Raw genomic sequence first — 25,184 nt, 5'->3', positions numbered from 1 at the left:
AAGAAAAAAAATGTATTAAATAATTTCATACATATCCATGGTTGAGCATTGATGGTTAAATCAATAGACTGAGGTACTAATTAATACCCCTTTTACACCAGAGCAAAAACCTGGGTTTTTGCTGGGTCTACCCAGGTCGCAGCTCTGTCTGAAAAATAACCTGGGTCAAGTGACCCAGCAATCCAACCCACGTAGCTACCAGGGTCGGACCCAGGATGCAGTGTAAACGACGCAACCCCGGTTATCCGACCTGGGTCATGTGAGCTGATTGGTGGTTGTTGAGCAGTCTCCTGCCACTTTTGATGACCTCACAGGTTCAGCAGGGCAGACCTGGGTTCAGTGTGAACAGGGCTGACCTGGGAGTAACCCTGATTGAAGAAGCAGTGTAAATGTGGTCTGACTTGGGTTGGAACCATGTCCAAAAACCCAGGTCGGACCTGGGTTTTTGGTGGAAAAGAGGTATAAAGTCACCTGTGCCCAAGCATATTTATCCTTAAAACCTGAACTGTTAGGGTGCCTTGAGCTCAGAGTTTGGAAGCCTCTGTACTAGAGGATTGCTTGAATAGGGATAAATGTGGATATATCTGGTGATATTGGTTATCTACAGTATTAGAGTGATCTATGAAAGGGCAACTATCTGTAATTTACTATGTGTCACTAAGATCAATTGTCAGGTTGTTAGCTAAATGTTAAAGCATAAAGTACCTTTAATAGTTGCATTAGTACGCATAGGAGTTAATCATCAGTCTAGTCTGAAGTATGCTTCCTGGGAACCATTCCTGTCATTTAGGCCTACCAAACATAAGGGCTGATGTAGATTCGGCTGTACGTTCTTACTGTAGAATGTGCTAATTTGTACTGTGCATGGGTTAGTTTGCGCACTACTGGTCCCAGGAAGTCCTGGCAGCCCTAAACTTGAGTATGTTAAACCTGGAGGCCAGAGCATGCTGGCACTTATAGAACTACAAGGAACAGCATGCTCTGGCATAGTGCACATGAAAAAAGACCCTACAACAAATACCTATTTAACCCCTAAAAAATAATCTATTTTTCCACTTTTCATTCCATTTGGAAAACATGTACTATCAGCTTATAAGAATAAAGAGCAGCATCGTTCTGATTGGTCAGAGTTCAGAAAAGCTGTTCTGCATTGGATACTAGTGGTTACATCCCACGTGGGATATAAATACAATGATTGATCAATATTGAAACACCAAGCTAACATTTAAAAGTAAACCACAACTGCAAATAATATTTAACAGGTATTCTTTTAACTTCCTTTCGCTTCCACTGAGGTTACATGGTATACAATATATATGCTTGAACACTTTTCCCTGTTAGTGTAACACAAAGTAAGGATAGTTATAAAATGTGCAATCGAGTGAGTTTTGTTGCTGGCCAAGTGCATTCATGCACAATAAAAGCAGTGTATTTGCAAAATATAAAAACCTTCAAGTAATACTACAGCAAGTACTTGGCATAAATACACTACAACACAACTAATACCCCTTTAACACCGGAGCTAAAACCCGGGTTATTGATGGGTTAACCCGGGCAGCTCCCTGGTGTAAAAGGGGAGAGGGTTGGATCGCCAGGTTGAGTGACCAGGCAATCCAAACCAGGTAACTAGCAGGGTTTAACACGGGCGTAGCCCGTGAAACCCTGCTGTGAGAACAGCGCACTCTGGGTCACGATGACCTGGAGTGCGCTGCTAGCTGGCCGATAGGTCCGGCTTCAGTGGCGTTTGGAGATGACGTTATCTCCAAGCGACCACTTTCACTCCGGCAAAGTCGGGTCTATGCAGACCCGACTGCGGTGTGAGCGGCGCCGACTTGGGAATATCCCGAGACGTTGCTGGCGAAATTCCGGGTCTGATCCGGATAGGAACTTTGTTCCAACTCCGGGTCAGACCCGGAATTTAGGTGGAAAAGGGGTATTACATAAAGGAAAAAAAGATTGGTTTAAGTAGTTAGGAACATGCAGGAATGTCCAAAGTACTGCATGGTGTGCATAGCCTCATCTGTGTGCTTAACAACATCATTTACTTTTATTGCACATTAAATACATTTTAATAAATGTCCAATTCAAATACAAAGTACAATAGGCTATATATAAACCATTGCATCAAGCATACAGAAAAAGAGAAGAGGCACCATGCAGTCATTAGTATGTAAATATAAGAGATACTGCGAACTGAAACAAGCACAAAAAAAGAGGTATCACTGCGCAGTAACCTACTTTTATACAATAGATCAGAGGTTCACAAACTCCGCCATTACCGTCCATGCTTGAGCACAGGTGACTTAAATTAGTACCTCAGTCAATTTGATTTAACCATCTGGACTCAAGCATGGATATCTCTAAAACCTGGACTGTAAGGGTGGAATTTGGGAACCTCTGCAATAAGATATGAACATACAGGACATACAAAAATGCAGTGGAAATCTCTAAACCAACATTATGTATTGAAGCACTTTATTATTCCATTTTATTTTCTTTTATATTGCTCTATTTTCTTTAATTGACTACTACAGTTTAATAATAGGAGATATAGTAAGAACTTACCTTTGTTATCTCTATTTCTACGAAGTCCATGGGGTTCCACAGGATACCTTGGGGTATAGGTGATGACATCAGGCATCGGGCAACATAGTTTTAAGTTTTCAGCCTCCCAGGATGCACTAGGGTCCCCTCCTATACCCCGCCCCAAGGCATCTCAGTTACGTACCAAGCCATAGGCCGGAGGAGGAGAAGGAAGAGAGAGAAAAAAGATCTGGACACACACGAATCACATTCTCACCAGAGGGAGACGGAAAAACCGGTGACCAGAGCAAAGCCCATCTGCAGCACAGGTGCGACAGGGCGGGAGTCCTGTGGAACCCTATGGACTTCGTAGAAAGAGAGATAACAAAGGTAAGTTCTTACCATATCTCCTATTTTCTACATCAGGGTCCATACGGTATCCACAGGATACCTTGGGGATGTCCCAAAGCAGTATCCTTTAAGGGTGGGGACGCTCCTGTGCTGAAAGGAGAATCCGCCGCCCGAAGGAAGCATCCTGAGAGGCAAAGGTGTCAAACGCGTAATACCTCACAAAGGTATGGACCGAGGACCATGTGGCAGCCTTGCAGATCTGGACTGCAGAGGCACCACGTCGAGCAGCCCACGAAGGACCCACAGACCTAGTGGAATGAGCCCTCACAGAGGAAGGAACCGGAAAGCCTTCATGAAGATAAGCTTCTGAAATGGCCATACGAATCCAGCCTGCCAAAGTCTGCTTTGAAGCAGGCCAACCCTTTTTACGGAAGCCATAGAGGACAAACAAGGCGTCCGACTTCCTAAACGAAGAAGTGTGGTCAACATAAATCCTTAAGGCCCGCACAACACCCAAAGTGGCCTCACCCACTGAAAGATCAGGTGAGTTAAAAGCCGGCACAACGATTTCCTCGTTGATGTGAAAACTGGAAACAACTTTAGGAAGGAAACCAGGATGAGTGCGCAGCACCGCCCTGTTCCTATGAAAAATCAGAATAGGGGGTCTACAGGAGAGAGCCCCTAAGTCAGAAACACGTCTGGCCGAAGCAATGGCCAGAAGGAAAATTGTTTTAGCTGTCAGCCATTTGAGGTCCACTGAGCCCAGTGGTTCAAATGGCGGTCCCTGGAGAGCCCTCAGGACCACAGCTAAATCCCAAGGCGCCACCGGTGGAACAAAAGGTGGCTGAATTCTGAGAACACCCTGCATAAAAGTGCGCACATCAGGGATTGCAGCAATCCTACGATGGAACCAGACGGACAGGGCAGACACCTGCACCTTCAGAGACGCAAGGCGAAGCCCAGGTCCAGTCCCGCCTGTAGGAAAGCTAATACTCTAGACAGACGGAACTCCCGAGGAGCATAACCTCTCGGCCGACACCACTGGAAGAACGTATGTCACACACGATGGTATATCCTTGCAGAGGATGGTTTCCGAGCCCTTAGCATTGTTTGCACTACAGAGCTGGAAAACCCCCTGGACCTTAACATGGCCGTCTCAACAGCCACGCCGTCAAAGACAGCCGAGTCAGGTCCGGGTGAAGACAAGGACCCTGTGACAGGAGGTCCGGACGTAACGGCAACCACAGAGGAATGTCCACGGACAGTCCCTGGAGGTCTGAGAACCAGTGCCTCCGGGCCACGCGGTAGCTATCAACAGGAGCGTCCCTCCTTCCGGTTTGAATTTCCGGATTACCCGTGAAAGAAGGGAAAACGGAGGAAACAGATAAGCAAACCGGAACGTCCACCGGACGGACAAAGCATCCACCAGAGACGCCTTTTCGTCTCTTGTGCGAGACCCGTACACCAGCAACTTGTTGTTGTGCCGGGACGCCATGAGGTCGATCTCTGGAAGACCCCACCTGTCCACCAGAAATTGAAAGTCGTCCTGGTGCAGAGACCATTCCCCCGAACGAATGTCCTGGCGACTGAGAAAGTCCGCCTCCCAGTTTAGGACTCCCGGGATGAAGACTGCTGATATGGCCGGGAGATTGCGCTCCACCCAAACCAGGATTCGGGACACCTCTACGAGAGCCGCCCAACTTCGGGTTCCTCCTTGCCGATTTATGTAGGCGACGGTGGTAGCGTTGTCCGACTGGACCTGCACTGGGTGACCTCGGAGAACCCGATGTGCCTGCTGGAGAGCATTGAATACCGCGCGGAGCTCCAAGATGTTTATTGGAAGCTCTGTTTCCACCCGAGTCCATCTGCCCTGGAACAAGTGTGGACCTGTAACTGCTCCCCAGCCTCGCAGACTGGCGTCCGTTGTCAACAGGACCCAATTCGCCACCCAGAACGGACGACCCCTGTTGAGATGGGTCGTCTGCAACCACCAGGCTAGGGACAGGCGAACCTCCGGAGTGAGCACCATCGTCTGGGATTTTAGACTCTGAGGCAGTCCATTCCATTTGGACAGGATCAATTGCTGCAGAGGTCTGGAGTGAAACTGGGCATATTCCACCATGTCGAATACCGACACCATGGAGCCCAGTAACCTCATCGCCGAGTGCAGAGACACACGGCGATTCTGCAGACAACTGCGCACACCCTCAACTGCAAGGCAGAGATCTTTTCCCCCATCACAAAGATCCTTTGCTGTCCGGAGTCCGATAAGGCTCCGAGGTGCAGAATCCTCTGAGACGGGATCAGGGTGGACTTCTGCCAGTTTATCAACCAGCCCTGCCATTGCAGTACCGCAATGGTCAGGTCCAAGTGGCGTAGAAGGAGCTCTGGAGATCCTGCCACCAACAGAAGGTCATCCAAGTACGGTAACATGCGGACTCAATGCAGCCGCAGGGAAGCCGCCATCACCTTGGTGAATACACGTGGTGTTGTCGCCAGCCAAAAAGGTAACGCCCGGAACTGAAAGTGGTCGTTGCGGATTGCAAACCTGAGGAACTGTGATGGCGTAACAGAATAGGGACATGCAGGTAAGCGTCCTGTATGTCCAACGACACCATGTAATCCCCAGGTTCCAGCGCCAGAATGATGGACCATAGGGTCTCCATCCGAAACCTCGGCACCCGCAAAGACTTGTTGAGTGCTTTGAGCTTCGGACGAAACGACCCATTGGGTTTCTGCACCAAAAACAGATTGGAATAGAAACCCTGGCCCTTCTGGGAGAATGGAACAGGCACTATAACTCCAGCCTGGAGCATAGTGTGCAACACTTTCCGCAGTTCCAAGGCTTTGTTCCGGTCTGATGGAAGACCCGTGGTGAAGAATCGAGACGGGGGCATGTGCCGAAAGGAGAGGGCGTACCCGTGAGAAACCACCTCAAGAACCCAAGTGTCTGTCGTGGTTACCGACCAACACTGGGCGAACTGCAGCATGTGGCCTCCCACTTTGGGATCCCCCAAAGAGAGGCCCAGACCGTCAGGCCGCAGGCTTGACATCTGGCTTAGGGGCCTGACGTATGGTACTCCAGGCCTGCTTCCGGGGCTTGGCCGATTTTTTGGGGCCAGCCTGTCGGGGAAAGGACTGTGCTTTAGGCCTACCCTGGGCCCTATAAGGCCGAAAGGACGAAGTACCTGAACTGGAAGGAACTGCAGCAGACGGGAGACATGCAGATTTGGCTGCCGCCAGCGTGGCTACAAATTTTGTCCAGGCCCGGACCAAATAGAACCTCTCCATTAAAAGGCAAAGCTTCCAAGCCCTTTTTGGAATCAGCATCCGTTTCCAAGATCGCAACCATAAGGTGCGACGAGCAGCTACAGCTGCCGAAGAAATCCGAGACGCCAGGGTACTGATATCCAAGGCCGCTTCATTGATATAAGTGGCCGAGTCCCGGAGATTGCCTATCACCTCGGTCTGCTCAGCCGACCAGTCGGAATCGAAAAACGCCTCCAAAGTATCAGCCCAGCGCTCCATAGCTCTGGCTACCCAACAAATGGCCATAGCCGGCCTAGCTGCCCCCCCCCCGCAAGAGAATAAACGGACTTTAGGCAGATCTCCACCTTACGGTCCGTAGCATCCTTCAGGGAAGACATGGAGGGCATGGGCAACGTGGCACTACGGACTAGGCGTGTCACATGAGAATCCACCTGTTGAGGGAATTCCCACTTAGAAAAATAATTATCCGCAAACGGATAAGCCACCGCCAAACGTCTCTGCGGCTGATACCGTTTGCCAGGCTGTTTCCACGCTTCCTCTAAATGATCCACTAACTGACCCGAAAGAGGAAACACTGTGGCGTCACCCTTAATATCCTTAAAAAAGGCATATTTAGATTTGGACACCGGAGGATGTTCGTCCTCAATCACTAAAGCTGTGCGGACTGCCCGAATAAGTCCAGGAATATATACCTTGGACCTAGCGTCCGACTCTTTAGTACGGAGAGGTTCCTGGTCCGAAAGATCCAGAATCTCCCCATCATCAGACGTCACGTCGTCATCCTCATAAGGAGCAGACAGACGCCACCGGCCGCTTATGTGGCCGCAACACAGACTCCCCTTGTAACACGTCCGACAAGTGCTGTACAGAACTTGTCAGCGAATTAACCCACGCAGGCTCCTGGAGACCTGGGGAGGGGAAATAGGGAGACTGTGTGGTACCATCAATTGCCTCGGGAAACCCTGCATGGGTGACGACACCACTGACTGCTGGGACAATCCCATCTGTGAGAACGCAGGCTGCGGAGCTAACTGGCCCACCAGGGTTGTAAGCGCTTTGGCGAAACAAGCCCAGGGCGGTTCCTGTACCGGAGCCGTGACAGTAATTGGCCGCGTCAATAACAAACACTGCCGACATAGCCCCTCCGCGCTACCCTCCCCCTCCGCTATTGGTACCTTACATGTAGTACACAGAGGCTGGAGAGGAAAGTCACTCTCAGACATGATGAAGTATGTGACCCCTCTCACAGATACTTGTTAGTATAGTGTGAGACCACCCTGCAAGCACCGCACAGCAAGGGCTTTAGCAGAAAGATCAGGGACAGTGAAATGGCTGACAGAAGAAATTTAAAGTACAGGCAGCAGCGCTAGCAGAAGTCACATACAATGCAAAGAAAATCAATTCCTGCACTATCAGCGCTGATACTCAACTACTCAGACACAGAACCTGGTAGGACACAGCGCTGTATACACAGACCTGACCAAGCGGAGGAGAGGTATGCCGGGGGACCCAGACCGCGATGCCTCCGTTTCAAGTGTCCAGCAGCGTTCACCATGCGTTGAGAAAGATGGCCACCGAGGAGCATAGAGGAGGCTGGCCTGGGGAGGAGTGCTGCCACAGGGCCAGACAGCGTGTGCAGAGAGGGCTGTGTGCAGCGGGGGAGGCGCCGGCTGTGAGACAGGGAAGGCGCGCTCCCCTGGCATGCATTTAACCCCTGGGACGCCGCAGCGCTACCGCTCTGCCGCGGTCCGCTGTCCCAAGGGGGTAGTGGAAGCGCAGGTTAGTACCTGGCTCCACGCTGCAGCCAGTCCCCAGGGAGCCCCCTGCCTGGGGACTCTGGACCACGTTCAGCAGGGTCCCACCGCAGGACCTCACTGCTTACCTTGTTGTCCCCCTTAGATCCGGCCATGGTCCCAAACATCTGGGATCACCGCTAGCTGTGACCTCAGATGATTACCAGCATCCCCGGATCGGTACCGGCATTCTGGTACCGGCGGGGGTGTAGGGAAGACAGCATGGACGTCAGTACTGACTGTCCATGCTGTACTTCCAGATGTGCAGCCACAGCTGCATTGTAGAAAACTTCAGGAGCTCTTCTTAGCCCCCCTCTAACAGGTGCATCCGACTCCGGCCGGGCACCAAACGAAACTGAGATGCCTTGGCTCGGGGGCGGGGTATAGGAGGGGGACCCTAATGCATCCTGGGAGGCTGAAAACTTAACTCTATGGTGCCCGATGCCTTACGTCATCACCTATACCCCAAGGTATCCTGTGGATACCCTATGGACCCTGATGTAGCAATATAATTTAAAGCAGAGCAGATATGTCCAATAAAAAAATGGAGGTTTATAATAATAAAAGTTCTTGGTACCTGCCCTCCAGTCCACATCATATATAAGTAACCACTAGATCCTTGGACAGAGGACCGCAAGATGTTTGCCATATGTATGCAATGCCAATGTTATTATGCTTAACGTGTTAGGTTAGTGCTTAAGTGTATGACCTGTAACCAGATATCGATTTGGACATTAGTTTGCTAGTGAGGATTTATCAACAAAAAACAGAAAAAGCACCTCACAGTTTAAGTATAAGCATGGTTGGTGCTAAGCAGACAGAGAGTACATTAACAATGCATTTTCCCAATTCAGATGGTATAATTGTCCAAACTTGTGGCTCGTTAGAATCATTGGAGCCCTCACAGTGGGTGCTTTACATGTCCCATATCACCTGGGGAGGTCAGCCCACAGAATGCCCAATCAGGGTATGCAGTCATTAGGTCGACAAAACCAAGGTAAACATTCTTTATAATGTTATTGACACCATAAAGTCGTCGGTTATGTCGTCAACATTTTTATAATGTCGGCAGGCAACACATGGGTTTTCGGATGATGCTGACATGTTCACATCCGATATGTCATCAGGTGAAATTCTCAGAATGTTGACATTAGGGATAGGCTGCGGGACAGGAGGGATAGGGATAGGCACTAGGGGGAGATTTATAGGCACTGGGCCAGTGTACTCACTGGAACACTGCTCCTTCAGATAACTCCACCAGAACTGATAGTCACATGACCACCAGGACCTGCAGCTGTCAGGAGCAGGTAAGTCACCTCAGGGCTACAAGGGACAATATGTCCACAATCTATCATGAAGACATTTCATCAGTATCAATATGATGTATGTTGCCATGGTCAATGTCAACATAGTCATACCATATCCCCTGACAAGGGTACTGTCATTTCCCATGGAGGCTTTGATTTGGGAAAGACTGATCTAAGAGGTAATGCTCTGGGACCAGGAAAACTTGCTATATGGACTATGAATTGCCACATGCTGGATCTGTCGACCACTACGCGGAAGTTATTACGAGCTTGTTACTCTGTTGGTTTACAATAGCATTAAGTGTAGGATAGTTGTTACAGAGGCAAATTGTTACAATGAATCTAAAACCACACCCACGTCGCGCCTCGTGCGACTGGGTACAAGTTTGAAAAAGTTACCGTCAGTGCTCAGCGAAACGACGCTAGCGTAGACGTGTTCCAAAGTAACATTTTTCACCTAGATTTGAAGTCGTATCTTAGCTGGACTGTTAAAGGTAAGTGTTTAGAATTACATCTTGTTAGAATCACAGACCATTAGTGTATGTATTATCATTGTTATAAATTGAATTGAAGCACAGAAATCAAACTCTGACCATCTTGGTTATACGACGTCACTTGGGGTAAGTTGGTAGACAGTATTGGAGGCAAGTTGTTCCTTGTAACAACATGCCCCACATTTAGTGGCGGATTTCCCACTAGGCACGTGTCTAGGGGCGCCACTTGCTGGGGGCAGCACAGCCGGCTGCCAACCCCTCCCCCCTGCATGTCGAAAAGTGGCCCGTAGTGGGTGCAGTGTATTGAATGTAAAGGGTGGGCTCATATTGCTTGTGTAAGAGGTGATGCATTAGCATTTACTTGCACTAATTGTGAATCAGAAATAGTCAGTGAAGACGATGAGCGATGTTTGTTATTGTCATCAGACTATATACCAAATATATGCCAAATGTGATTGTACGTTTATCGCAGAAAGTTTTATAATGAACGCTTTTTATATTAAGATTTTGTATACAATATTTTATTTATAACAATTGCCCCAACGCCGTAACAACTTACCCTTGTCGAGGGGAATATTGTTACGATTATTTTTGTTTTTCATTGTTAATAATAATTACTGGATGTAGCTTGCACCCAATATAAATAGAAGACAGAATACTGTTTTGTCTGTAAATTTTTCTGTTTGGTTGTGATTAAAGAGGTTTGAAATATATGAAATTCTGTATTTTTGTAACTAGCCCCGCCTTCCCCTACCGCTGATACTTAATAAAACTTGGTGCCTGATGCTGATCTGAGTGATATATAAAACCCAATTCCATCACACTATGAATTGAGAAGACTGCTTTGTAATCTAGTAACAAAGGATGAAGGAATGCTTTGAAAATAGTCACTAATAATATGTGTGCCAACTATTTGAGCAAGTAACTAAGGACCAAGGGTTTACTCTGTAAACTAGTCGTCAACATTGAAGAAGCCTGCTTTTTTATATACTAGGCACCAAGATTACAATCTGCTTTATTCTGTATACCAGCCAGCAGGAATGAGAGTGGGGCATATTGTACAAAAATCACTAGGATTATCATCTGCTTTTTCTACTAGCCACATGATTGTTTTCTGATGAAGGAATACAGAGCTTTGAAAAAGTAGCTGGGACAGGGCCATAATGAGCTTTGCATCAAGCGGTCTTCTATTCCATGCAGTTAGTACGGATATCATAATCCATCTACACAGCCAAATCAAGGGACCTTAAGTCTGCTTAGTACCACAGGCCGACATGCTAGAATAAGGTCGCAAAATTTGAAGTTGCTCTTTAACCTTTTTTCTTCATCTCTCCTAATATTTTATGTTTATCTTTGCTTGTTTACTACTACAAAGATAATCTTTACATAATATATACAAAAATGGATGACTCAAATGGCTGTATTCCGGCTTCAGTTTGGACACAACAAAGAACAGCCATCACCTACCCATAGGCTCCATTGCTGATCAGTTTGAGGGTTTCAAAATCACTCTCTCCTGGATTCTTTTTAGTAGGTGTGCTTGAAACATATGTCTGAAATGCAAGAAGTATATACAAGATTACGACATCAGAACTGTAGTGTCGATAACACACATCCTGTGATTGAGGGAATGAGGGTTGAGTTATGCATTTCTTCAAATAATATGTATTTTTCTCATCTTTCAGGTCTTACATCTTGATAGTCTTCATGTTCCAGTTGTAGGGTGGACTCTGCATCATAATGATCAAGCTGAACAATTTCTGCAGACACAAGAGATCAAAATGGTTATTAGTTGTTTGGTACATGATCTGAAAAATGAATTGGCTATGGTTTCTTACAATGGATTTATAATTTATATGAAAACAATTGAGATCTAGAACCAAATTTAAATGTAAAAATTGTTATATGGCCTTAAATTGTCACATATATATATTACAATCGGATGCAGAAGCAGGCACTGACTGGCTTTAAATAGACAAGCACTGCAAGGTAGGAGGTAGCCTTCTATAAAGCTGCACTACAATCTAGGAAATGTTTTGGCCATTAACCAGAGCCCTACAAAGCTGCTCAGCCGATAGTCTGTGTCATAAAGTGGAAGCTGCTCAAATCAATTTGGCAATACTCTTCAGGTGCATGAAAGGCAGGGGTCATACTAAACAAAAAAAACAGAAAGGGGGTTGACCCCCAGCACACTAAATTGTGTCTGCAACAATACTTGAAAACTATATGGTAATAGAAATTCCTAGATATTTGTTGCATGCATTTGCAAATAGAAGGTAAGCCACCAGGCCAACTTCACAGCTTCTCTGACTGGTGGTCCCTACACTGCATGATAACAGTACCCACTCTGGGCCATGTAATTGTCTATTGTAAGGACTCATGGTAAAGGAACATACAGAAATACATCCAAATTGAGAGCCAGCTGTGAAGTTGGCCTGGTGACTTACCATGTATTTGCAAGTGCATGTAACAAATATCTCTGAATTTCTATTACCATATAGTTTTCAAGTATTGTTGCAGGTACAATTTAGTGTGCTGGGGGAAATCTGGGGGACACAGCCCATTCTGTTTTATTGATACTCTGTGCCACGCAGCTCATGCCGCACTCACCGATCTGGTAGAATGAGCACTGGGATTATTGATTGTAAGCTCCTAGGAGCAGGGTCTTCCTCCCTACTCTCACAGCCCTCTTCTCTAGCACTTCAATGACAGCCTTCACCTTCCCAGCTGTATTGTGTACTGAGAATTGTGGTGCAAATTGTTACTTGTGCTCTGTTTATGTTTTGGTAACTGTAATGTAATGTTCTGTGTACCCTGTACTGTTCTACTGTTGAAGTATGTACGGCACTGCGGACCACTTGTGGCGCCCTATAAATAAAATGTAAGCGGTGATGCTGGTTCTGGACCTCAAACTGGAGAAGGCTCTGAGGTCAATCTCAAATGGCTTAGTGCAAATACTGTATGTATCTCTAATGTCCATAGGCACCATGAACTAATTTTGCTCTATATTGTTTATGACAGACCTCAGGGAGGACTGTAATCAGCATGTCAAAAGGCAAAATGTCGATATATTCAAAGGGTAATTAGGGTTAGGCTAAAATAAGAGTATCAGCATCCTGAATGTCGACATACTGAACAGGTTGGCATTTTGTTAGTGTCATGTTATATGTCGGCATACGGACTATGTCGACATTATGGTGGTGACATAATGAATGTCAATATCACACACACAGAACCTCAGACTCCATCTTGAATTTGTCCACCTGGAGCTTATTGTTTAAGGACTTCAATTTAAAAATTGCATGAAAAAAAAACAAAAAACAGTTTGCTTTCTGGACCATGAAGAGATTAAGGAATGTAAACTTAAAAATACACTATTGGGTTTGTAAGGATGAAAGCACAGGCTGTATTATCTTCACAGAACCTTACCTTCCAACGGATCTTTTGTGAGCCCCAACTGGCTGATAATGTAGCGTGGAATGTCGGTCTTTATACCCTGGCCTTCCTTAGCATGACCTTCAGCAGCCTCTAATAGATGGTAAAACTGCTCTGGATCAAATTCCTAAATAAAAAAATTAAAAAAAAGTACACCATTAATGAGCAATGCAACAGTCCCATTTACATATATTGAAAGTAAATCATTCTATTCAGTAGTCAAAGAACAGATTTAAGAGAAGACAACATTCTAACACTACAAAAACCTGTCAGCTTCGGATACAAAAAAAGCAGCGAATTTACATACAACGCAAGAAAGAACTTACAGTAGAATGATACCCCTTTCACACACAAACCCAAAATCAGAGATGGTATAATGAACATGGGATGCATCTTTTCAAACTACACTTTGGGGCAGGGTAAATCCCAGATTGTTGCCTTTGACACGGCCTGTCCTGTAGAACCCGTGAAGACTAACTTTCTTACCGCAGCCTATCCTGCTCACAAAATAATTAGCATAATATAAGCCTTGATTTATAGGAGGCAGAATAATAGAAAAGAGTGAACATAGCCTAGGATTTAACACAAAGTAATTGTCAGGTAAAAAAGTAGAAAGCAATTGTCAATTAGTAAAGTAGACTTAAGCAAAGGATATTCTGAGTAAGTCTGGCAAACATTCATCAGCACAAGGAAAGTACAACATACTGCCTTATGGTGCATACACACGGTCAGACTTGCTAGATCGACGATTTGAAAATTTTTACCAATGATTTCATTAACGATTTCTGACAGTATTTAAATGAATGATATCGTTCAAATCTGACTGCAGACACAGTCGATATCAGATATCGCTGTCTGACATGCGGGCATGCGCATCGTTCGTCGATGCATGTCAACGATGTAACGATTTTTACAAACGTTATCGTTCATATCTTCCAGAAAATCTGACCGTGTGTACCCTCCAGAGATCTTCACATAACTGAAATAAACTCCAATGCGACCTAAGCTACAATTACAGTTTCCAAATAATTTAATTTTGACCAAAAGCACTAGAAATGTACCTTGGTAAAGATAAATCTCTGCTACTTTCATTGTGAATCTCAATGGGACAGTTGGTACTTCTCTGGCAGTTTCAGATACAATTGCTACTGATCTTATTCATTGCAAAAGGTCAAACACACGCTTTACATGAAGCACTTGTCACAACCCGGGTCTGTTTCCCCTGCCGTCAGGTCTCTTACCGATTCTGCCAGCATTCTCTATCACACCCCAGACGCACAGGGTTCAGTGTTTCTCGGCCTGCTAGGCCTCAAGCAAGATCTAAGCCTGCTACAGAGTACTACAGTGACAAGTCCCGATCACCTGTTTGCAACAGCCAATCAAGTGATAGCCTGAGCCACCTGTCTTTGCTCAGCCTATCCCAGGTAACCCAGTTACTGTGTATACCATTCTCATTGCATGGTGAGTGTTCCTGCACCACTGATGCCGCTCCTGGTATCAGCATCCACTATCCATTCCAGTGTACGGTCAACATCTGGTTCGGTCTATGCCTGAAGCAGCTATCCCACTAGTTGCACAGAGAATACCTACCTGTTCCAGTTATCCAAACCTACAACTCGCCTGTGTATACTATTCTCACTACATGGTGAGTGTTCCTGCTCCATTTGATGCTGTTCCTGGTATCATTGCCTACAACCCATTCCGGTCCTGCTACCATTTGAGTGACCCTGGACTACAGCGACAACCCAGTTTCAGCCTGGTGAACACGTTGCCAAGATCTACCACTCCAAGCATTCCGTTTACAGTAAGAAGAGTGTTTTATTATATATCTACAGTAGTAATCCAGTATCAGCCTGGTCAATTTACTGCCACACTCTCCTCTGATTGCACATAACTTGTCTTCAACACTAACGTCCCTGGTGGTCAAGAGGGTACGATCCGGCACCTCTCCACCGAGACCCGGGTTCGATTCCCGGTCAGGGAAGTGTTCTTCACTACATGTCAGGAGGTCTCCTTAGGCCTGCCAGCTTTCTGTACACGCCTCCAGACACCAACACAGAAGAATATCAGACACCGGATTCACAAACAAATACTAGTCTGACAGCACTGAACCAAGCCCTCATTGCAGAATTGGGACAGATCCATGTCACTATACAAAATGGAAAAATACAGATGTTAGGAATTAAGACACTATAGAAGCAGGTGGTATGTTATTACTAGATGCAAATTACACTATTATTCTTAACTTTGCTCTTTATTCAGTATAAGTGGTTATGAAGTGAGGTAGGACTTTGTCATAATGACTGCATTACCAGGCACTCAAGCAATCGTGCAGGGCGTGCGATAATCATCAGCAGCTTTCTTGCTAGTTGGACGATGAATGCGACTTCCTCACTCTCTGAGCGATTGTAGGCCTTTAGAAGGAAGAAAGAAAAATCATTATGACATTTTGGGATACTGTTTGACTGCGTCGTTGCGTGTGCAACTTCTACAATAAAACAGACGAGCAACATCAGAAATTCTCAGCAAGTGCAGCAAGCAAATGCTACACACACTTGTCTATACAATATTATCTATAATAAGAAAGTCTGGTCCTATCCCCATGTTCCTTAGAATGTTCAATGCCTGATTATGTAATCTATGGTTCCGTCTTTTTTTTTTTTCCTGTTCCCCCCTCCCCATATTTTTTAAACACTTTCAATAAAAGCCATTGACATTAATGTCAGAGCCTATCCCCAAGCTGGAGTGTTGTACGAAGATGCTCACATACTGTATGATTAAGAGCTACAGTAAGGTTTGTGGAGATGGACATAGCATTGTAATATGCATATTATGAATTCATCTTTTGCTAATTCCATTAGGCAAGTTTGTCTTTCAAGCAATAAATTCCTGATTTCAACATCTGCACAAATAAACTCACATCTTGCAGCATCTTTTCCAGCTTTTCCTGCAACTCCACAAAATATCTAGAAGTGACAAGTGCCCCTTTGGATTTGTCCAGACAATCTCGAGCTAGTTCGATGATCTGATGGTGAATAAAACCTAGTACGCCATCAGCAAGAGGTAAAGTCCGATTGGTGCAGAAGTTTGTAATGATGTCTTCAAGTCTCTCCTCCATTTGTGCAGTGGCCTAAATTAAAAATAGGTCCAGATTAAGTACAAGACACCAGATGAATGAGGAAACAATATTTCCTTAACTTTCAAAAAGGACAACTTAACCCATACATTCAAGTTAGGTGTAAGTGGTTCTAATGCACTATAAAAAGCTTAAAAATTGAAGTCACAAAATGTCACTTTGCTCTTACATCACAGTCAAGTTCATCTACGTGAATCCAATAATCTAAAGAAGAGAGTCATATATAGCTAAAAATGCCAAAATATCCCTCAGATTCTGTTGCTTTACAATGTTGTAGGATGGAGAAGCACCTCTGTGCTTTTAAAGCTACCTTATTCACCATTTAAGAAGGCATCTGAAAGGTGATGTGGTAGGACAGTAAAATAGATAGCCACAAGTTCAGCGATTGCAGCTTTGTATTTGTACTGGTCTATGTGACCACAAGACCCTCCGAGGTATCATAAAGCCCAGTTTTTCTATTGGGATGAAAGACATACAGATAATGTAGATATGGGCAAAACAGCATTATGGAACTCTGAAGGGGTGAATAGGGTTATGATTTTACACTACTTTAAAGTGCAGCTTGGATTAAATGGAGTATTGCAATCTAGGATACCATAATGCTACAGTACAATGGGTGTAATAGGGAAAGGAGTGAGCATGGCGAACACTGTTCATTTAGTATTGACACTGCAATTATTTAAAGTATGCAATTCAGCTCAGTAACATACAACCTTGTATGTATATTAATGTCATACAATAAGATTATTTGCGGTTATCATAACTAAAATAATTTCTGATGTTCTAATTAATGATTCTCTATTCAGCTAGGACACTTTCAGCATAAGATTAAGCAATATTCCAAATTCTAATTGCACAGAAGTAGTGTGCAGAACGCATTTATGCATGAGCTATATTGAGCTATAGGAAACTAACCATTTGTTGTAAGACAGAAATTCTCAGGGATTGTTGATAAGTGAATTGATGGGATATCTATGTTATTAGTAAGTACTGCTTATTTTAAAGATCTTATGAGCTATGTTTTAGACAAGGTTGCCTAATTTGAAAAGTTAAAGTGGGCACCCAATTTAATTAATCCTGAGTGATATTTCAGAGATTTTCACTAGAATACAGAATTTATTAATTCAATGCTCCACCTCCCTCTATACTTTCCAATATTGTACAATTTTACTACCTCACAAAAAACAGTAGTTAACTTTCATCACATAAGGGGCATATCCAATTAGCCGCGGGGCTTGGGAGAATAGCCTCAAGCTTTAATACCCGGAGCTTTTGAATTATAAGTCCATTTCCTCCCACTAAGCCCACAGCTAACGATAGATCCTGGGTTAAGTACCCGGGGCAATAAGTTAACGTGGTTGCAGCGGCTGTGGTAAATGCAGAAGGCACTAAATGCCGATTTTGTTTTGCACCCTCTCGCACCTCAGGAGAGCGTGAACAGAAATCTGCAGGAAGTGGAGCCTGTGGCTTACAGAGGGCTGCAATTGAAAAGCCCTGGTCACTGCTAAATGCCAGTGATAAGCCCCGCATTTAATTAAATATGTACCACAGTGTGTAACTAGCTGCTGCCCATTGTATAGTATAGATCAATCTCTAGCAGGAAAACTGCTGCTCAGTTCTAAATATTCATCCACAAAAAAAAAAAAAAGTTGGAAGAGATGAAAATAGGCAGTTTAAAAATATATTTTGAAAAAGAAAACCCCCCTTTAGGTAGATTGCACAATAATGGTTAGTCTCAATCTTCACTATGTACAAATTAGCTGTATTGTATCCAAACGACAAAAGCTGTAATAGTTTTTTTCTATGTAATGCATTCAACACAAAGGAATTTCTTAGACGAGAGACAAAAATAATATTTTCCTGGTTTGTTTAAATGTTCTCCGGATATATACAGCAGATTTCCTTACTCACTTACCTTAGGGAATCTCTCCTTGTAAACATGATTCATCATAATGATCTCGTTATCAAAGTTCATAGATGAACGACCAGGGCTAAAAGGCAAAAACAAGTGACTTTTTATACTGGCTACTTCCATTAATCAGTTTCAAATAATTATAGCTTGTGTGTTTTCTGTACAGCTCACTTTTATAGTGAACAGTGAATGGAATATTTTTTTTGTACTTAAATCCATTGTTGACAATGGGTACCATGGTGGTATAAAGTGCGATGACAGGACCGTGGGCACTTTAAATTTACCGGCAATAAACTTAAACATCTCGTCTTCTGGCTGTTTAGGACCTCAATCGTCTAACATAGCCTGATTCAGAGTTCTACGCAAACCACATAGTTTGTGTACAATTCCAATGGTGGAACGACCGGCGCATGTGCAGGATGGATACTACGCATGTGCCGATCAGTGTCTGCAAGATCGCTCGGACAGCCCCCTGCATAACTGACAAGCTGCGGCCGTTTTGGGGCGTCAACAACCAGCATTACAGAAAAAAAACTTACATTTACTAAACAAATAAATATCATCATCTACCACACTCTACAATTGCATTGAATTCTATTATAAACAGTCCCATTCGCTTATTACATCACTGCTTCCTCATTCGGGGTTTAAAAACCACTGTTCATGTTGCAATGTTGTGAGCTACAGTTTCCAGCAGTGGCCGGGGTATGGACTACATTATAGTTACGGAGTGTGGTGATACCTTTGTTTAAGCTCAGCTGGACTGATTTAGACAAGTATGTAGTCCAGGCAGAAGCCATTCCCTTTCATGTATGTTTGCACATGGTTTTTATTTAGGATGCCGGTACTTAAGCAAATTCTGAAGAGAAAAAAAGGAGCAGGGCAATTTCTCAATCGTCACTATAAATTTATGGAATATTATTTTTTCAGAGAAAAGCCAAAACATTTAATAGCCATCACCAGCAGGGATATTCTACTTTTACATGTTTCTTAGATTATAGAGGGGTCTTTTAATTGTAAATACAGGCAGGCAGTTCCTGACCTGAGGCTTCGGGAACGGGGACGCATGCATGGTGAACGCCTTCCCTCTTCGTCGGTGACACTCTCAGTGCTGCGGAAGTGTTTGGAGAGGAAGTGCAGCTCATCTGCAGTGGGTTGGAAGGGCAGCTGGTGCAGTCTCTCTTGGGAGGAGGAGGAAGACTGCAGAGACATATACACATACATTAACAAGAGCCTGATGAATGTTACAAACAAAAAAGCATTATGAACTACTCTGTAAGCCACTGGTACACAAAGGACTAAATAATGCCTCAGTGTACATTAATCTATCACCATACACAAATAAGAGAGAGCCTGTCCAAAACTATACAGTCACAAAGAATTGCTGTGAGGCTTGATGTATGCTATGGTAGCATTAGGAAGATGCCAAATTATAACAAATATATTTTTCTAAATTATGGATTCTGCGAATGCCACTAATGGGGAAGAGGACACATTTTTTTTCATTCAACATGCAGGACAGATATCTCCGATTGTCGGCTTCTCGGTTTGTAGACACATAACTGTCATAAGGCTGCATTCCAACCCATATACACACATGCAGACATGTTTTTGTCATGTCAGTTTAACAGAATACTTACATCATGGACAAAAATTAATAATAAAGGTGTACTTAAAGTCAGAAAATAATGTGGATATTAGGAAATAGTTGTGGTAACCCCATATTCCACCAATTGTCACATTTTGAATAAGGTTTCAGTTTTAAGTTATATGTATTGCAGCATACACACTATGATGTAAGTGCGTTACCGAGAGAGTTGAGCTTGGAGTGTTGGTGCCATAACCGGAAGAGGGGAGAGATGCCAGGGACCATCTACGTCCATCAGCCCTGAAAATTACAGAAAATACTTAAATATCTGCATGATTAGAATTTAAAAAAAACAACTTTAAAAGGCATGCAATCTTTTATATATGTGATTACCTGTCAGTGCGTGGTCCATGGCTGCAAGTATTAAAGGCAGAAAGAAAAAGAGCATCAGTACAGGCCATAAAAACAAGTAATAAACTGCAGACTAATTAGGAAGGAAATAGAGAAACAAACATATGTGGACATAAATAGATAATAATTAAGTCAGTGGTTATTGCTACCTATTGCCTGGATATAATGACTACCGTACTATAGTATGAATGATGATGGAGACTTCAAAGTAACTGGCAATTTAAAGGGTAAAATCGGTGTCCTCACTTTTCTTTGATTTAAAGATGTGGAGTTAATAAAACTCTTCACTGGTAACAGTTTTGTCATCACTATGTAATAATCGCTGGTTTATTCTTGTATCTACAGAATCATAAATAACAGGTGAATGCAAATGACAGTCTCTCAATGACTTATTGCAGAGTCCGCCTTCCTAGGATCTATGTAGAGACAATTGCTGAAGTTCAAGCACCCTCCAACGTCATGTTATATATAGATATACAATGGTAAACCACATAAAGCACAGAACCAGAAAAAAGTAAGAGTTATGGTAAATTTACCTTTAAGTCTTTTTCTTCGAGGTCCATAGGGGCCACAGGGATACCATAGGGAAATGTGGTTTGTAGTCACCCAGGCACCAAACAGTTAAGCTTTCAGCTTCCAGGATGCCTCACAGTCCTCCTTCACATATACCCCGCCCCTGGCCACAGGCAGTTTTGTAAACAAGCCCAAGGCAGGAGATGGAAAGAGGAAAATGAAGAACAATGGGCCTGATTCAGACCCACTCGCGAGCGGCTGTCCGCTCGCAAGTGGGTCGATGTTCTGCACTGAGCATGCGCACGACGGAGAGAGCTCCGTCGTGCGCATGCGCCAGACGCGACGAGCGAAGGACTTTCCTTCGCTCGTTGTGTCTGATCAAAGGGGGCGTGCTGTCAATCAACATCGACTTTAGGGTCATACTTTCTGTGGGAACACCATTGACCAAAAGAGTGCCACACTCTGTAATAGATGCGGGTAGAGGAAGGCTTTCCTGCCCTAAGCATCGTCTAAATCACAGAGCTGGAGAAACCTTTGTCTCTTAAGATGGAAGACTCAAGAGCAACGCCATCAAAGACAGACAAGGTAAGTCCGGATGCAGACAGGGACTTACCTTACCTTAGGGACTTACAGATCCGGCCATAGAGGAAGAGGAAACGGAGTGTCTATGGATAGATTCCGTATGTCGGTAAACCAATGGCGCCAGGGCCAAGCAGAAGCTACTAGTATTACTTTGCCACCTTCCTGTTTGAAATTACTGAGGACCCTTGGGAGGAGGAAAATCGGAAGAAAGAGATATGCCAGCTTGAAGCCCCACCTCACCGCTAGCGCGTCCACGAAGGTGGCTGAGGGATCTCTGGTCCTGGACCCGTACCTGGGGACCTTGTGGTTGAGACGTGAGGCCTTGAGGTCTATATTTGGTAGGCCCCATTTGTCCACGAGGAGTTGAAAAACTCCCAGGTGGAGAGCCCACTCTCCGGCGTGTGTCCTGAGGACTTAGGAAGTCCGCTTCACAATTGAGGACTCCTGGGATGAATATTGCTGAGACAGCTGGAAGATGGACATTCTGCCCAGATCAGAATGTTTGTCACTCCCTCATGGCTGCCTGAGTTCGCGTGCCTCGCTGATGATTGAGATAGTCTACTGTGGTTGCGTTGTCAGACTGGATCTGGACCGGCCTGCCTTGGAGTAAGTCATGTGCCAGGATGAGCACTTTGTATACTGTGCGAAGCTCCAGGATGTTTATGGGCAGGTGATTTTCCAGATTTATCCATCTTCCCTGAAAGGTATGAAGACCTGTCACCACCCCCCATCTGCGAAGACTGGCGTCCGTGGTGAGGAGCACCCAATTTGGAATTCAGAATGGGCGACCCATGTCCAGACTTTTGTAGCCACCAAGAGAAAAAGAGAGACGAACCTGCGGAGTGAGAAGGATCCTCTGGGACATACTTCGATCATACTACCCGTTCCAACGCGAGAGAATCAATTGTTGCAGAGGCCTGGAGTGGAACTAAGCATATTCCACCATGTCGAAGGTAGATACCCTTAACCCCAGGACCTGCATCGCCAACAGAATGGATACCCTTCGCTTGCGGAGCAATTTGCGTACTCGCAATAATAGGGCTGAAATCCTCTGGCAGAAATACACTTTGTGCCTGAGAATCCAGAAGTGCCCCCAGATGTACCATACGCTGTATTGGAGAAAGGAGGATTTCTTCCAATTGATGACCCAGCCATGCGTCTGTAGGTAGGCAATGGTCAGTTGGAGATGGTGTAGTAGAACAGCTGGACACTGTGACAATATCAGAAGGTCGTCCCAGGTATGGCAGTATACCGATTCCCTGACGCCTGAGGTAGGCCATCATTACCGCCATTATTTTGGTGAAGACCCGAAGTGCTGTTGATAGACCAAAGGTCAGTGCCTGAAATTGGTAATGTTGTTGCAGGATAGCAAACCGTAGAAATTGTTGGTGGGATGACTTAATAGGAACATGCAGATACGCATCCTGAATGTCCAGGGAAGCCATAAAATTCTCAGGTTCCATCACCAAAATAATTGACTGAAGAGTCTCCATACGGAACTTGGGTACACGGATAAACTTGTTGAGGGTTTTCAGATTTAGAATAGGGCGATGCGACTCATTTAGTTTCTGAACCAAAAATATATTGGAATAATAACCCCTTCCTTGTTAACCACAGGAACCGGGATGATCACCCCTGACCACAGCAAGGAGTAAATGGCCTCCTGGAGGGCCAAGGCCTTGATAGAATCTGATGGGGGAGTTGTACAAAAAAAACTTCTGGGGAGGATGCCTCCAGAAGGTGAGGACATACCCCTGTGAGACCACTTCTCAGACTCAGGCCTCTGTCGTTGCTTGATGCCAGTAGTCCGCAAATTGAAGAAGACAGCCTGCCACCCTGGGATCCCCCAGGAGGAGGCCCGTCCCATCAGACAGATGGTTTGTCGTCCGGCTTAGAGGCTAGACGTCTGACCGGTCAGGACCTTTCAGTCTACTGCTTGGTGGTCCTGCGAGAACTAAACTGTCTGGAGGAAGGTAGTCCTTTTGCTCTTCCCTGAGGGCGAAAGGACCAAGAAGACTGCCTAGACTTTGATGTAGCGGTTAATGGCAGACCTGCAGATTTTGAGGCTGTCAGAGCAGCCACTATCTTATCCAATTCTGCTCCAAAACGTTTGTTTCTATAAAAAGGTAAGGATTCCAGAGCCTTCTTGGATCCAGTATCTGCTTTCCAGGACCTTAACCAAAGGGCTCTACGAGCAACAACCGAAGCTGCCAATGCTACAGAAGCTAGGAGCCGAGCATCAAATGCAGCTTCTCCCAAACAGGAGACCACTTCCCGTATATGGGAGATACTTGTCAGCTGTTCTCTAGTAGCATTTGGTAGAGTATCTTCCAATGCCCCCATCCATTCTTCAACATCCTTGGATAACCGATCCGCAGCCATAGCCGGCCAAGTAACAGCTCCAGACAATGAAAACACTGATTTAAGACATGTGTCAAGTTTTCTCTCTGTAGGATCTTTAAGGGAAGATGCTGACAGTATAGGGAAGGTAGCACTCCTAACTAAATGTGTCACATGAGCATCCACAGTAGGAGGGACTTCCCATTTGGTACTTTCAGTAGAAGGGAAAGGATACAAAGATGCTAATCTTTTTGTAACATGGAAGTTTATCCAGGTTACTCCATGCTTCTTTCATAAGTTCAGTGAGCTGCTCACTTAGGAAACTCAGCTTTTACCACCTTCTGGTGTTTACACACGCGAGGGGGTAACCACCTTATCTGTGTTCCTGTCCTTCCGGATGCAGTCCCGGGTCCCAGCATCGCCGCTAGCCAAGCTCCGCTGGTGCCCACCAAAATCACCAGTCCGGTTACTGGTGTTGTGGTGCCGGTGGGGGTAGGTGGAGCAGCAGCACAGGCATCGTTTAGGACGCCTAGCGCTGCTTGCTCTAAAGTAAAAACAAAACAGAAAATAAAAAGCTTGGGACTGCATGAGCAGTCTCCTGTTATAAAGGTGCGTCTGAATCCTGCAGCACCAAACGAACAACTGAATGCCTGTGGCCAGGGGCGGGGTATATGTGGAGGAGGACCTGGGGCATCCTGGGAGCTGAAAGCTTAACTGTTTGGTGCCTGGATCACACCAATCACATTTTCCCATGGTATCCCCTGTGGATCTCTATGGAGCCTGAAGAAGAAACTCGCTATTCAGACACAGTTTCTTTCAGAATACCAATTGCAACATCCAGAATTTAATTCAAGTTGGAAATATGGTTTTTTAGATATTTGTTTTTTAAAACTAAAAGTACATTCTATATTGTTTACTTGGGAATTATAGATATTTCTTTTAATATGATATTGGACTAAATATATTTAGACCATTATATAAAGAACTTGTTTTATAGTATTTTTTACAGTTACTAAAAACCCATTGATGCAGCTAAAACACCTAGGCCTGAGTATAGTAATGCCAAGTATGTGTAGTTTGTAAGCAAGAGCTTTTTTTTAATTATTATTATTTTTACTAGAGCTAGCAGGAAGGATGTAGACCTAACACCGACACCCTGCACTGCTTTAACATATCAAGCCGTGCCTGAGCTACAATTTCATATATTGCGATACTATTTTGTAACTGAAATCAGCATTTCTGTTTAGAACATTGCCCCTGCCATCTGGGCAAGCCAGAATCTTGCTGAACAACAAATGGGTTCCTCCTGGAACCTCTTAGGTGGTGGATGCCACGTTAATAGTTTAAAGACAGAAATTGATTAAAGGTGTTGTCATTCCGACAGCTGGGATCTAAACTACATCCCGATTAGACTATGTGGTGCTTGCTGTTAGATGTGGATTGGGGGGGGTTAGGTTATACATATTAACGGTTCTATTTATTTTACAGCTTTACATACATCTGGTGGTAGACAGATGTCCCGTTTGTGA

The 25,184-nt window shown here is 44.6% G+C and overlaps 1 protein-coding gene across 3 annotated transcripts in view; it reads right to left on the bottom strand.

Moving 5' to 3' along the window:
• The window catches only part of MAST3 (microtubule associated serine/threonine kinase 3), a 254,091-nt gene that overhangs the window by 70,160 nt on the left and 158,747 nt on the right, over window positions 1–25,184 (bottom strand). For all 3 annotated transcript variants that reach the window (XM_088450860.1, XM_088450862.1, XM_088450861.1), the window contains 9 exons: window positions 20,203–20,223; window positions 20,031–20,109; window positions 19,264–19,421; window positions 18,225–18,300; window positions 16,094–16,303; window positions 15,486–15,587; window positions 13,168–13,300; window positions 11,431–11,498; window positions 11,206–11,291 (listed from right to left, as the gene is read on the bottom strand). In XM_088450860.1, the coding sequence (XP_088306986.1) occupies window positions 11,206–11,291; window positions 11,431–11,498; window positions 13,168–13,300; window positions 15,486–15,587; window positions 16,094–16,303; window positions 18,225–18,300; window positions 19,264–19,421; window positions 20,031–20,109; window positions 20,203–20,223 (933 nt within the window). The remainder of the gene's footprint in view (window positions 1–11,205; window positions 11,292–11,430; window positions 11,499–13,167; window positions 13,301–15,485; window positions 15,588–16,093; window positions 16,304–18,224; window positions 18,301–19,263; window positions 19,422–20,030; window positions 20,110–20,202; window positions 20,224–25,184) is intronic.

The sequence above is a fragment of the Taudactylus pleione genome, unplaced genomic scaffold, assembly GCF_031769625.1.
Source record: "Taudactylus pleione unplaced genomic scaffold, aTauple2 ptg000532l, whole genome shotgun sequence".
Taxonomy (NCBI): Eukaryota; Metazoa; Chordata; class Amphibia; order Anura; family Myobatrachidae; genus Taudactylus; species Taudactylus pleione.
The sequence above is the reverse complement of the archived record's forward strand: the minus strand, read 5'-3'. Positions and strand labels throughout refer to the sequence as shown.